We start from the raw sequence: 14407 nt of genomic DNA, 5'->3' as shown, positions 1-14407 counted from the left end.
CGCTTACCGTGAGTTACGGTGCTTTAAAACCAGTGCCTCAATATGCTGCTACAAAAGCGAGGAACGGATGTAAAACGAAACCTGCGATAACATGCAGGTTTATTAGCGTTTTTCACCTATTGGGGGTACTTTGTCTCTGTTACAAGGCCAGACAAGTGCGGGATGTGACAGTCTCACGGATACAGGCTTTCACCTTTGCCCGGGTAACAACACGCAGCCTTCCAGTTCTGTTTTCAGGTAGTGCTACCGTGTTGGCTTAAATTGTTTGAGCAGTGGTTGTGATGTTTACTGTGGCTGTGTAACTGAACGCCGTAGGTTAAAGGTTTACCATACTGCAGTGAAAACTACATTTTGGTTTAGGGGTTGTCAATGCACTTTAGTTACACAACTGCCGAACACACGCTTTATAGATGCATGAGACCTACTTCATTTATTGTTCGTCACCTTACTACATAGCGATGGTGTGATTAACACAGCAACAGGTATAAAATATTCTAACTGACATTTTTTGTGCTTCAATGACGATTTTTAGTCTGTTCGTCGCGCACGAAGAAAAAATATAGAAATCATAGCGAGCGTCACTTTCTACATTTCCAACAGGTACATACGAATTGCGTTTATAATATCCCACTAGTTTGGCTCAGAATTTGCGAAATATACTTTAACAATGCAGCGCACCCACATCGTGCTGAAAGTGAGAGTGGCACAAATAGGATGCTAATTATATCTGCTATGGAAACCAAGCTACTTTATGCGACTGAGACAGGTTAGTTTCATGTACTTACTCTGCAGGTGATGTCGCCCTTAATTAGGTGCATGTCTCCCAGTATAGCAGCGAGCAGAGAGGATTTGCCGCTGCCCACAAAACCAACGACGCCAATCAAGGCCCCTGGCTCTACGGAAAGGTCTATATCGGTCAGCTGGGCAAAAGAGCCACCGTGGGTAGGTTTCACCCACGAGAAGGAGCACTTCTCCAGTTGCACGGTACCTGCGACATTTTTTTTTTCGGCAGTCGAAGTCAACCAATGTACTTGCTGCGATATTCCTACTTCCACAATGATTAAGTTCCTTTGAGACAAGGAAAAGGTTACTGCCTTTTCAGCACCAAAAGGTCACATTTGATGGCGTATGATTTGCTTCAAAAGAGTCACACGCACACATATGTCAGTACACGTGGGCAGATGCGAAATTCGGACTTTTATGTTAAAACACATTTTGCAGTGGCCGCTTTATTTTCCAACTGAGACAAGCTGTGCAGTCAAACCCACAGTCCCAGTAATTTGTACCATATGTATATGAGACCGCTTTAAAAGAAACTGCACTACATTGCTCTTCATATTACATCCGTTCGCTGATCAATGTTGATACGTTCGAAAAAACAAAGCACCATTTCTTATGATGCCGGTAACATTTGACAAATAATTGTGATGTATCAAAGTAAACACGAGAAGAAAACTATCTGCATGTTTTAAATAAAGACTATAATATTTTGCTAATTCTTATTTTAAATTATTTATTCACCGGGAAAATAAGAACATCCGGACAAATTAAATGTTTTGTTTTGTTTGTAGCACCAAGGCACAGGTCTTATCTTTTTTGACAATTACCGTTGTAATAAGGAATGCCTACGAAATTTCTATAGCAACATGACCATGAGTATTATGCTGTCACCTCTTTTGTGCATCTACCAACAAAATAAAATAAGATGCTTTGTCCCTTTTCGGCAAGCACAAATTTTCCAAAGGTGGTTGCGCACATTAAAGAAACGGACTTCGCATTCATTGCAATAAAATCATTCAGAAGTTCATGGCAGCTGTCGAACTCATGAGCTGGAGCGAAGGGTTCTTATCGCACGTAACTAGTGTGCGTGATTTGCCACCGTCACAACGACCGACCAGTTATCACGCCATTGTCCGTTACGAGTGATCGATGCGTTGAGTCTACTGGTTAACAAGTAAACAGTTTCACTGAATTTAGCATTTTCGGAACGACCTAATTGATGGGAGTAAGATCATCTGTAATTATGAATGATCATATAATCTGCATACTTTTCGATGGGAACCACTTTAGCTTCGTGTTCTTATGATCCCTATACGAAACGTGACAAAAAGGCACTGGAACTGACCGGAATAGTGCCACAGGCGTTTCTAGATACTGGACTATGACAAAACACTTAGGGTACCATTATAAATTTAGCAGAGCAGTGCCATTTTTCTGCACAGCATTACGTCATAAGACCTAACGCGATTACGGATCCTTCAGAGTTTGAGCGGTGCCATGTGGATGAATCTATACAGCGTGTACTATTTGACTGCGCTTAGTACGTGCAAGATTGGCAGAGAATATATTTCACTGTTGCCCACCCCGACAGCCAACCTTTGTCAGAGGAAGTAATATTGGGCCCTAGGCGAGACTGCAGATCTAGTGTACAGGCCATCCATGTCTTACTTGACTACGCGTCTGGATTCTGGGCTGGGAGAAGGCTTGCCTATGTGTTCTGCGCACTGTCGTAATCGTTGCCCACCTTGTTGCCCTTTTCTCTCCTCTTTCACTCACCACAGAATAACCGCCTAGAGAAAAGTGTTTGTGCCTTTGTTATATTTAAACTTTTTTCTTTTTACGAGTCAGCTCCCGGCCGACGTATATGACAATTGCTGAATGCTTGTGACATTCTAAGGCTAAACAATGTGAACTCCATTTCTAAAAGTGATGCTCTGTGCAACACTCTGCATTTCAGGAAGCGAACAATGTAGTTGTCATTTCGTGTATCAATAATGACATTGATAAAAGAGAGCGAGAGCTAGAAATCAACAATAAATTAAGTTGAAGCCAGCTTGTCAGTCAGAAAATTTGTTTGATGTAAACATTTTATGCAAAACACGACCCTATATGGCTTAGTTGAAGGGCATATTTTTCCTTGACGTTTTTAAGTAGGACAAGTTCGTAACGCTTTGCTGCATATAACAGCAAATGGTGGCTTGCTACCTTGTCTCGTGGAAGCATGATTGTTGACGTCACATTTTGCTTCCTTGAATTCTTCAGCCGTACAGAAGTCCGCTATTCTTTTCAGAGAGAGTTTGACCTGAAAAAGGTATGACAAGCACTCTTCGCATATCAGACAGCATTGCGGAATTTAAACGCTTGTTAGAAGTAGCCGCAATAACAATAATATTTGAAAGTAATTCGTATCAAACCAATATCAAACCGAAATATGCCGACTACATTCACACCGGCTCGCAAGTCTGATTTTGGATAATTTTTTCACCCTTGTCTAATAACAGGCTGTATGAAAACCGGCAATATAACTGGCTTCGGAGCTGGCGCGCACTCAACCGAACAGTATGCAGGCAGTTATGCACTTACTCAAAGATGCAAGAGCAATTCTTCATTGCAATAATTAGGCTTACCTCTATTACACACTGTGCTTAGTGGCAGCAGTAACCAGTAGTTCATCAAGGCACATTATTTACTGCAGACCTCCCGGTCTAAGCGTTGATCATGTGTCAATCGTAAACTGCCTCGTTTTAAAGATAACGTTAAAGCACGTTTGAAAGAAAAGAACAAAGCAATAATGAATTTTCGAAGATATCATTAAAAACACTTGTTGTGAGACATCAACACTTTGCTAAAGATTTGCGCAGCCTTGTGAACATTTTTTTTCGAACTGCCTGCCCTCTGAGCGACAACGCATAAAAGTAGCGTCAGGTGACTCGTTGAAGAGCTAGAGCATCCGGTGATGGTCATTCATTTTCTTTCCCTTTTTTTTCATCTTTGGACACACTATCCATCAATCAGTTATTAAACATTATATTTGCAAAGTTGTTGCATATAGGGGCGCACATACAGAAGAAGATCCCATAAATAACAGCAGTTATATCCAAAATATTCCAGTAGAACATGCGTCTATTGGTCTTTATGCGGAAATTTAACTTTCACATTTTATTTCTATTCATTCCTCACCACTAGTTCCCGCGTAACGTTTGCTTTAGTATACTACATCGACGTGAATGTGTGTCATAAAACTACTGCTCTTTCTGACGCTAATAAATTTTATTTCACGTTTTACTGAACGTAAAGAACAACACATATTACCAAGAGTGGGACTTAACAATCTAACCCAATATAAGGCGATATTGTTTTCTGAAAAGCGTGCAACACTCAAATCACAACGATAGCGCCGAGTCAGAAGTCACGGGTCGAGTCTGTTTCCTACATATACATGTATCGTCCTGCACTTAAAGGTAATCCACTGCAAACTCAAGTTACAGCGCATGCATGGCCAATTAGTGGACAGAAGGAACGACTAGGACCAGCGCTGATTTCCAATTGAATAACTAAATTTTTATTTCGAATAACAATCATATATGACCAAGAAACCAAGACAACGGCGTCCCCTCCAAAACGCAAAGCCAATGTGAGCAGGCACTCAAAATTCAAAAGAACCACAACCGCCCTCTGAAGAGGAACGAGAGTGCATGTGCTATCCGAAGAAAGCAAGTGCTTTATTTGTTAATGCTATTGACAGCTTATTGAGCGAGTCACCCTCAGCAATCGCTGTTGCTTCAATTATAAGTCTTGTGTTTTCATTAGGATACCTTGCTACGACACTGGTGATCTGAAAGAGCAGAACACAGCCGCATTGTGTGCAATGGACTCCAAGAAACCCTTCTTTCTCTTTCGGCACGTTATTTCTATGTTCTTGCAGTCTAACGTTTAGACATCTACCTGTTCGCCCTACATAAGACAGACTGCACTGCAGGGACTTCTTGTAAACTACACCCTTTGTACAATCTGCATACTTTCTTTTGGAACTGCAATTATTAGATTCCTTAGCAACGTGGTTAGTTCTAACGCAAAGCTTTGCAAATTTTCTAGGCGCACAAAAAAATTGCAGACGATTACGTTACTTAATAATGCAAAATTTGAGCGCAGCTCTTCTATATAAATCTTATTGCCGTAAATTTCAGAGCAATCTACGCTCTTCGGAGTGCATAAGACGCCAGGAATACGCACAATCGCTACTAATTGCAACGATTGTGCTTGTCGAGGTGGCCAAATCGAAACGCGCCAACGGTCTCAAGGTGTTTCATGCCCGCAATAAATTCATGAAGACGTTTCACATCGCTTGTCCGTGCATGCGTCCGTGTAATGGTTTCAATATCCGGCTGCTCTGCTAGAGGTTCTGTGCTCAAATCATGCCGCCGGGCATTTTTCAATGAATGAACTTTATTATAATGTAATGTAATGTTTATTTAATTACTTATTACACTATACATTGAACAGTTTACAAAGTCACAAAGCCATTGAAGCCAGAAGGACGAAATTTCGGCAAATCCATGTGCTTCCCATATTCACATGCTGGTACATTGCAGCTCCCATAGAGTTAGTATAACAACACTATAGGAAAAGCTCGCCTGAAAAAGTGGGAACCGCTAGAGCGCCGCCCGGTTGCCACTGGTCATTGTGGCCAGCGGTGTTACTATTGAACGAGCTGAAAACAAGTACAGGTCACCTTATGCTTTGTCATTTAAAAACGCATACCTGGTGGCTTTATGAAGGTGATGCGTTAATATTAAGTTTACGGAAAGTGCCTGCTAAGTGCGTGACTCATGTAAATCACGATGTACGCATTCATGCAATAAAGGATGACACAAATTTCGGTTTCGAATTTCTGTTTTATGAAAGCGTAGTAGTTTCGTACAGTTTAGGTTTGACATGCGATCGCTCGTCAACATCGGATGCTATGACACCTTCGTGCCTTTTGTGCCAACCAAGCCCCGAAGTGCTCAGGCATATAGTTTCACATGTAAGTAAACGAATGTATCTTCTTGTTCAGAACATCACGCGAGTAGATAGCTCTTGTGATGCATCCCAATGGGTTGAGAAGCGTCACATTAGAGCATTTTTTTACATGCTGAGCGGTGTTGTTATTTGCAGGTTTCCCTTCAATGGGAAATTGCTGGACAAGTGGACCAGCGCACCGGAATTGTACTGGCGAATCGACAATCAAGTCATAGAATGTGTTTATTTGTTGCATTTTGAACAATCATGATTCTACAAAGGCTAGAGCAGAAAAACAGCCTGGTGCCGAGTATTTCTGTGTCAGGAAGCAATCAAGAGGCGAGTGCCTAATACGGACGAAATCGAGCGCATGAACCAATATATTAATAGCGTAGGCGTTTTATTGACTGTGCAATATTTTCAACAATTCCTCGCATGCCATTTCATGTGGCATATCTTTTTTCGTCACAAATGTGTGCAGCGAATCTATTTGCATGATCCACTATTTGCATGAGCTTGTGGGACCGTTCACTTGCACTTGATGCTGAGTCTTTTACATGCGTCTATAAACCGCACATATGCACATCAGATCCCTACGAGCATTTTCAAAATTCAATTATTTTAGACAACAGGCACGTATGCAATACCGACATAATCTCAAATACCACTAAGCAGCTGGGATGCATTTTTGTTGAGTATACTCGCCGGTAAATTAAGTAGATCATGTGGAGAGCTCCAGCTCATTTTCCTTAAATCAGTGTTTAAAAGGGGTATGCAAAAATAAGTTTTTTCTCACGCACCGATTATTTTACTCGATGAACAAGAGAACCCACCACGTTAGTGTGACACATGTTGTACATATCACACCAATATGTGCTTTATTTACCAAGTGGGATGAGTTACTCTTATGGCTCATTCAGTTAAACCACACTGCAAGCTGCATTCATCAATCTTCTATTGGATTTTGCAAATGTTTATTCAAACATGTTTCCCTGTTATGCAGATATGCGATGGCAAGTCCTTCTGTGTGCTCAAAAGGTGAAATTTAACCTCTAAATTAAAGAAGACATTTCTAGTTAGAAATAACAAGCAAAAATGGTGAATGCATAGTATCAGTAGCCCAAGGTCGCCCAAATTATGTGAAGTGTCGAATGATGTTAAGGAAAGAATGGTATTTGAAAATGCACGACTCTTTAGTGGAGGTCAAGCAAGTCAATATAGGTAGAATACTTAGAAATATTATGCGAGTGATGGGATGCCGAACAATGAATCCGTATATGCGTTGTTTTTCTGCAAAACAAGAGCTGATGATTGTCATTACATAAGTCACTTTAGCATCATGAGACTGCTGCTTGATAAATTTAGAAACAAACCAAAAAACAAGACACTGAAAAATAAAAAATACTATTTAATGATGCTCTCTCCACACTGGGATAAATCAAAAGAAACGGATCACATCTAATGTGGCCATATCAGACGCCTTGTGAAACGCTAAAGGAAAAATTCTGTTTCGAGCTATGGCACTTGCAGCATAGATGTGGGGGGCCTTGAACCAATATAGTTACCACTGCATTGAGAAATTGAAAGCATTCATGCAGACAAGGATGATTCCTTATATTTTTGTCTACCACTTCAAATGCCTCCACCAAGTGTTACAATGCTGCACGCAGCCATAGTAAGGATCTCACAGCAACACCTGCAAGTAAAAAGCAACAGCAGTCAAAGTCCTCGTGTATTCTGGACACTATGTTTGAAAACCTTTAGGCAGGAAGAGTGCAAGGAGCAGATATAAGAACTGCATTTATTTCCATAATTTCCCATTTGAAAGGGCTTTTCTTTTTGCCCACACGATGCCTACGCCTAGCCACAGCAGCTGCCTCATGCAGCCTCCGCAAGCCAAGTGGGCCGTGGAGGCAACTGCAGGTAAGAGGCAAGAAGCAATAGCACTGGTATTGACATTCACCTATTTTCTTTCTTTTTCTTACATTTATGCAGCGGGCACACCTCGAATAGCCACCTTGACTGCGGGTGTGTCACCCTAGTCGCCAAGGAAGCATTTGACGGAAAGCGACAGGCATTGTGAACAGCCACTTCTCCATGTAAACGGTACTCTTTCTCTGGGATGACTCCTACACCTCGCCACGCCAGCTCACCTGTGAAGACTCCACCAACAAAGATGCCGCGGAGGCACGTGCAGGTCAGAGGTAAGAAGCAGTGGCACTGGTGTCGACATTCACCCAATTTCTTTCTTTTTCTTACACTGAGGCAGCCAGCACACCTCGAACAGCCACCTTGACTGTGGGTGTGTCAGCAGATTCCTGTTGTACATATGCTCATAATAAACTTCACTAAACTTCAACTTGATAATAAATTTGAAGGCAAATGGGACATTGATTCATTGCTTTTTGAACATTTAGTGTACACATACAATATATGTTACACTTTGCCGTGCTAGAGAGCGTGATTTGAAGATTCCCTCTATATTTTGCACCTTTCATTACATATGTGTTGTGTGGCCCTCAATGCAGTTCATGTTGTAGTAGCTGCTTTGTCTGTGTATTGCACATTGGAGTAAGCTTGTGATATCCACATGTGCAATAGGCCTATACTACTCTCATGTATAAAAAAAGGTTCTATGTAGTTCTTAGTGTTACAATAAAAATAAATGTAAACGATCCGATCGTGGAAGTGTGTTTACTAAAGTAATTCCTATCACAGTTATTGATAAGTTGACAACTTGAACTGGTCAATCCGTCATACATACATATTGACACAATGCTGTGGGGCTCCCGCACCGCGGGACGGCACGCGCAACGGCCGGAGCCACGGAAGACGACGAAGCGTGTACGCTTCACGCTCTTCTTCTGGCCCGCCATTAGAGAGAAGCGTATGTTTTGTAAGACTCGTCTTCAATCTACGTTACATTTTTCTGGTGGAGGTGCTGAGTACATGCTACCACGCCCAGATCGAACGCCGTCTACAAGCCCAGTACGAAGTCAGGTCGAGCTGACTCCTGTTCACGTACGGACAAGCCGTCGACTTCTGGGACTGCCACCTGAGCACGAGTCTCTACCCAATCGAGTCGGAAAGATGAGTACATCAGTTCCGTCTTCTTCCTCAACCGCACCGACCGAGGTCGTCCTTAACCAGCCGCGAATCCCCACATCCCTCCATGGGGACACTTTCGAGGATGTTGAGGACTGGCTCGATCACTTTGAGCGTGTCGCAGAATTCAACGGCTGGACTCCAGAGCGCAAGCTACGCAACGCCTACTTTGCCCTCGAGGGCTACGCGCGGACATGGTTTGAGAACCGTGAGGCGGCCTTATCGACGCGCGACGAATTCCCACGCCAGCTAATCAGCACATACGCCAGCCTCGATCGCAAGGAGCGAGCTGAATCTGCAATTCAGGCGAGAGTGCAGCGGCCGAACGAAGGCGTCTCAATGTTTGCCGAAGATATGTGCAGACTTTTCCAACGCGCTGATCCATCCATGCCGGAAGAAAAGAAGGTCAGGGACCTGATGCGTGGTGTTAAGCAAGAGTTATTCGGTGGCCTAATACGCAACCCACCAAAGACCGTCGCAGAGTTTCTCGCGGAAGCCATATCAATGGAAAAGGCACTGCAGCAACGAACAAGGCAGTACAACCGCGACGTGTCGACCCTATCGCATGAGCCTCTAGCTAAACCCTTGGACAATACCGACGCCTTGCTGATGGGAGCTCATTAGGCTTGTTGTCCGAGAGGAGCTCCAAAAGCTTCAGGTGGCTCCGGTATCGGTACCGCTACTCGCTCTGGCTGAGGTCGTCCGGGAAGAAATCAGGCAGGCAGTACAAGTCCCGCAGCGAAGCGAGGCACCACAACACGAGGTACGGCAGCCACGGCCTCGCATGTCGTATGCGGAAGCAGCCCGAAGTTCGTTGTCCCCGATTTTTCGCGATGTGAGCGACGTCCCGGAATTTTATGGTGTGCGCGCCGTTGAACAAGCAACTGGCGACGCCATTCATGGCTGAAATACGACCACCCCGCAAGAGCGACGTATGGCGCACCGCAGACCGGAGGCCCTTGTGTTTTCATTGCGGAGAAGCCGATCTCCTCTACAGGGCCTGTCCTTACCGCCGAGCTGGGCTTCGTGGATTTTCACTGAATGCGCCTTGCCCACGCAATGGTGAACGCCCCCTCGAGATTGAAGCCTACCTCGCGGACGCCAGGAGCTCGTTTGGCCCACGATTCCGTGACCCCCAGTCACCGTCACCCGCCCGACATAGGTCTTCCATCCCCGTCTTCACGCCGAGCGCAACAAGGCGTCGCTCACCCAGCCCTGCCTCCCGGGAAAACTGAGTCCAGCGACCTGCCGAGGTGAGGTCGCTGACGTTGCGAACGCTGAAGATCCTCCATTACGACGACCGTGAAATGACGCAGTTGGGACGCAGAGAAAGCAGTGTAGCTTGGTATCAGTATCTTGCGACGTACCAGTTACCATAGATGACCACGAAGTCGCGGCGCTAATCGACACAGGTGCGGACACGTCTGTTATGAACCAGAATCTCGCGCGCACACTGAACAAAGTTTCGATGCAATGGACCGGAACTCAAATTCGTATTGCAGGAGGGCACCTCATAACTCCAATGGGCCGGTGCACGGCACGAGTCAACATTCGGGGCTTCACGTACATCGGCGACTTCGTCGTTCTTCCTGAATGTTCGAAGGACCTTATACTCGGCATGGATTTCCTTCAGGCGAATGCTGCCATCATCGACCTGCAAGAGTCCAGAGTTAGCTTCGCTACTACGCAAGCCATAGCGAACAGTAATAACAAGGACAGTGACATCGCGCTTCGCGTAGCTGACGATCACGTCACGTTGCCACCCAAGAGCAGCGTGCTTACCCTTGTCCGATGCGACATGGAGGACGACGCCGAAGGAATTGCTGAGGCCAACATCCCCCTGCATCTTGAGCGCCACATTCGCATAGCCAGAGGGCTTCTTCAGGTGCGAAACAAATGTTCAGTCGTTTTGCTAACAAACTTTAGCAACCAGTATCGGCATGTACCGCGAGGAACCACAATCGCATTTCGTCGCGAAATCATTGATGCCACTGACATTGCCACATTGGAAATCGCATCGTCTGAGCAATATGAGTTACCCAGCCTAAAAGAACGGATTCACGTTAACGCTGCTCTGCCAGACCATCAGAAAGACTATCTACTGAGTCTCGTGAATGAATTTGCGGACTGTTTTTCAATGCCGTCCAAAGTTCGGCACACGTCCATCACAAAGCACCGCATTATTCCGGACGAGTCTGCACGTCCTGTTCGTCAGGATCCTTACAGAGTGTCTCGAGTGGAAAGGGAAGCGATCAAGCATCAGGTGAAAGAGATGCTCCAAGTCGACGTGATCCAGCCGTCCACAAGCCCGTGGGCCTCTACTGTAGTGTTAGTCATAAAGAAAGATAACACACTACGGTTCTGTGTAGATTACAGGAAATTGAACAGTGTTACCAAGCGTGATGTTTATCCATTGCCCCGCATCGACGACGCGTTAGATCGTCTACAACATGCCAAGTTTCTTTCTTCGTTGGACCTTAAATCAGGGTCTTGGCAAATCGAAGTCGATGAACAGGATCGTGAAAAAACAGCGTTTGTGACACCTGGCGGGCTTTATGAGTTCAGAGTTCTCCCCTTCGGTCTCTGTTCCGCACCCGCCACTTTCAGCGGATGATGGATACCATGCTTGCTGAACTCAAATGGCAAACCTGCCTCGTATACTTGGAAGGCGTCGTCGTGTTCTCGAGCACGTTTAACGAAGATCTCGCACGACTCGAAAGTGTCTTCGCTGCGATCCGTACTGCCGGCCTCACCATCAAGCCTGAAATGTGCTACTTCGGGTTCCAAGAGCTCAAATTTCTTGGACATGTCATTGGTCCTGAACGCGTCCGATCAGACCCCGACAAGTTAGCTGCCATCGCCGAGTTTTCGCCACCCACAGACAAGAAGGCTGTCCAACGCTGCCGTGGTTTGTTCGCATATTATAGGCGCTTTGTCGAGGAATTCTCGAGAATTGCTGAGCCTCTGACACGGCTTACACGCGACGATGTGCCTTTCATTTGCGCGGACGAGCAGGAGCAGTCGTTCAATGAATTGCGCCAGCGTTTGCAAGCGGCCCCGATAGTTGCTCATTTCGACGAAGACGCTGACACTGAAATCCATACTGACGCCAGTAATACGGGTCTCGGTGCAGTTCTTGTGCAGTGGCAAGTTGGTGCGGAACGCCCCATTGCTTATGCAAGCGGCCGTCTCACCAAGGCTGAGAAGAACTACTCAACCACTGAAAAAGAATGCTTAGCGGTTGTGTGGGCCATTGGTGAATTCCGATCCTACTTGTACGGTAGACCCTTTAAGGCAGTCAGCGATCACCACGCCCTCTGCTGGCTTGCGAACCTCAAGGATCCTTCAGGCAGACTAGCCCGTTGGAGCCTGCGCTTACAAGAGTACAACATAACAGTTGTCTACCGATCTGGGAGGAAGCACAGCGACGCTGACTGTTTGTCACGTGCACCACTCCCTGCGACGTCATCGGACCCTGACAATGACTTGCCATTTGTCGGCGTTATTGACGCCATAAAGATGACTGAGCACCAGTGCGCTGACCCTGAGCTGCTGCCGTTGATCGAACACCTTCAAGGAGTTGCAGGCGTTTTACCCCGTACGCTCGTGCGCGGCTTGTCATCGTACCGCTTACACAACAGCGTCCTTTAAAGGAAAAACTGCGGAAGCGGTCCCAATACGTACCTCCTTGTCCTGCCGTCGGCTGTGCGCCAAGACATTTTGCAAGCCTGCCATGATGAGCCATGCGCGGGACACCTTGGATTCGCTAAAACATTAGCAAGAATACGACAGAAGTATTACTGGGCCCGGCTTTATTCTTCTGTGAAACGGTACGTGAAGACCTGCCGCGATTGTCAGCGCCGCAACAAACCACCAGTTGAACCGGTTGGCTTTCTCCACCCTGTGGACCCTCCTCAAGCACCGTTCCAACAAATAGGAATGGATCTACTTGGGCCATTCCCAGTGACCTCTTCGCACAACAAATGGATAGTCATCGCTACCGACTACTTAACTCGGTAAGCCGAAATCGAAGCTATTCCGCAAGCAAACTCGTATGAAATGGCTAAGTTCTTTGTACGCCACTCGTCCTACGACATGGTGCACCATGTGTTGCCATCACCGACCGCGGTACAGCATTTACAGCCGAACTTATGCAGGACGTTCTCCAGCTGACGCATTGTTCTCACCGCAAGAGCACTGCGTATCACCCTCAGACCAATGGATTAACGGAACGTCTGAACAGAACGCTGGCTGATATGCTCTCCATGTATATGGACGTAGAGCACAAGACGTGGGACGAGATTTTACCCTATGTGACCTTCGCGTATAACACTCCTATACAGGAGACTACGCAGTATACGCTGTTCGAGCTTGTATACGGCCGTCACGTCACGTCCACACTTGACGCCATGCTACCTCTGGCTGATAATAGCCCGACCAGCGAACACGTAGAAGAGTTCGTACAAAGAGCTGAAGAAGCCCGCCACCTTGCTTGGCATCGTATCCGGAGCCAACAGCATGCCGACACCCTTCGGTACAATCAGGGTCGACGCGACGTCCATTACAATACCGGCGCCTTCGTGTGGGTCTGGACGCCCGTCCGTCGCTGTGGACTCTCGGAAAAATGGCTCGGCCGTATTTTGGTCCCTGTAAGGTTACACGCCGCTTCAGTGACGTTATCTACGAAGTCGTCCACTGCAGTTCTGACCTCGGTTCGCCCCGTCGTCGTCCTCGCACTGACGTTGTTCATGTAGTGAGCATGAAACCCTACTATGCGCGCACGGGTACGCCGAGCTGCACCTGAGCAGCTGCATTTGTTGTCGTCGCTGAAACAACTTTTTCGCGCGACCGAGACGGTCGCTTTTCGCATGGGGGGCAATTGACACAATGCTGTGGGGCTCCCGCACCGCGGGACGGCGCGCGCGACGGCCGGCGCCATGGAAGACGACGAAGCGCGGATGCTTCACGCTCTTCTTCTGGCCCGCCATTAAAGAGAAACGTATATTTTGTAAGACTCGTCTTCAATCTACGTTACAATATAGAAAAAAAGAGGCTATCTGTGTGTGTGCTTGTAGGGGGGTATAGGATTAGGGCGGTACAAAAATACGTACGAACACCGTCCTACAAACCCATTCCTTTAAGGTACCGTAACAAATCGTATTATGCATAAAGTTCATACAAACACTGATATTACTACACACGCCAAGCGACGCGAGCTTTTTGCCATGGCTCGCATTCGCGACTGCACCGGATGCCCTCCATATTATTCTGGTTAATCTTGCTCACTGCACCGAGGCAGAAGAAAGATCATGGACGCAGGTGCCTTTAAAGTACATCGACATTGCGGGGGACCGCTGCGTGTGCCAGGGGAGCTGTCCGTGCAAACACTCCCTGGCACACACCTGCCTCGGCGGCCCCAACCTACGTACCGTTCTGCTTCGAGCTTTGATCCCCCCGCTCTTCCTTGGGTGCCCTGCAGTTCCTGCGCCGCCTGCTTTATAATAATCTCAGGTGCTCTCCT

The 14407-nt window shown here is 46.4% G+C and overlaps 1 protein-coding gene across 1 annotated transcript in view; it reads right to left on the bottom strand.

Moving 5' to 3' along the window:
- LOC126527886 (ATP-binding cassette sub-family C member 2-like) overlaps positions 1–1109 on the bottom strand; it is a gene marked incomplete at its 5' end in the record, with an annotated part of 78474 nt that extends 77365 nt beyond the window's left edge. The window contains one exon of the mRNA XM_072284581.1: positions 786–1109. Coding sequence (XP_072140682.1) covers positions 786–1109 — 324 coding nt within the window. The remainder of the gene's footprint in view (positions 1–785) is intronic.
- Positions 1110–14407: the final 13298 nt, after the last annotated feature.

This window comes from Dermacentor andersoni, chromosome 9, assembly GCF_023375885.2.
Source record: "Dermacentor andersoni chromosome 9, qqDerAnde1_hic_scaffold, whole genome shotgun sequence".
Taxonomy (NCBI): domain Eukaryota; kingdom Metazoa; phylum Arthropoda; class Arachnida; order Ixodida; family Ixodidae; genus Dermacentor; species Dermacentor andersoni.
The sequence above is the reverse complement of the archived record's forward strand: the minus strand, read 5'-3'. Positions and strand labels throughout refer to the sequence as shown.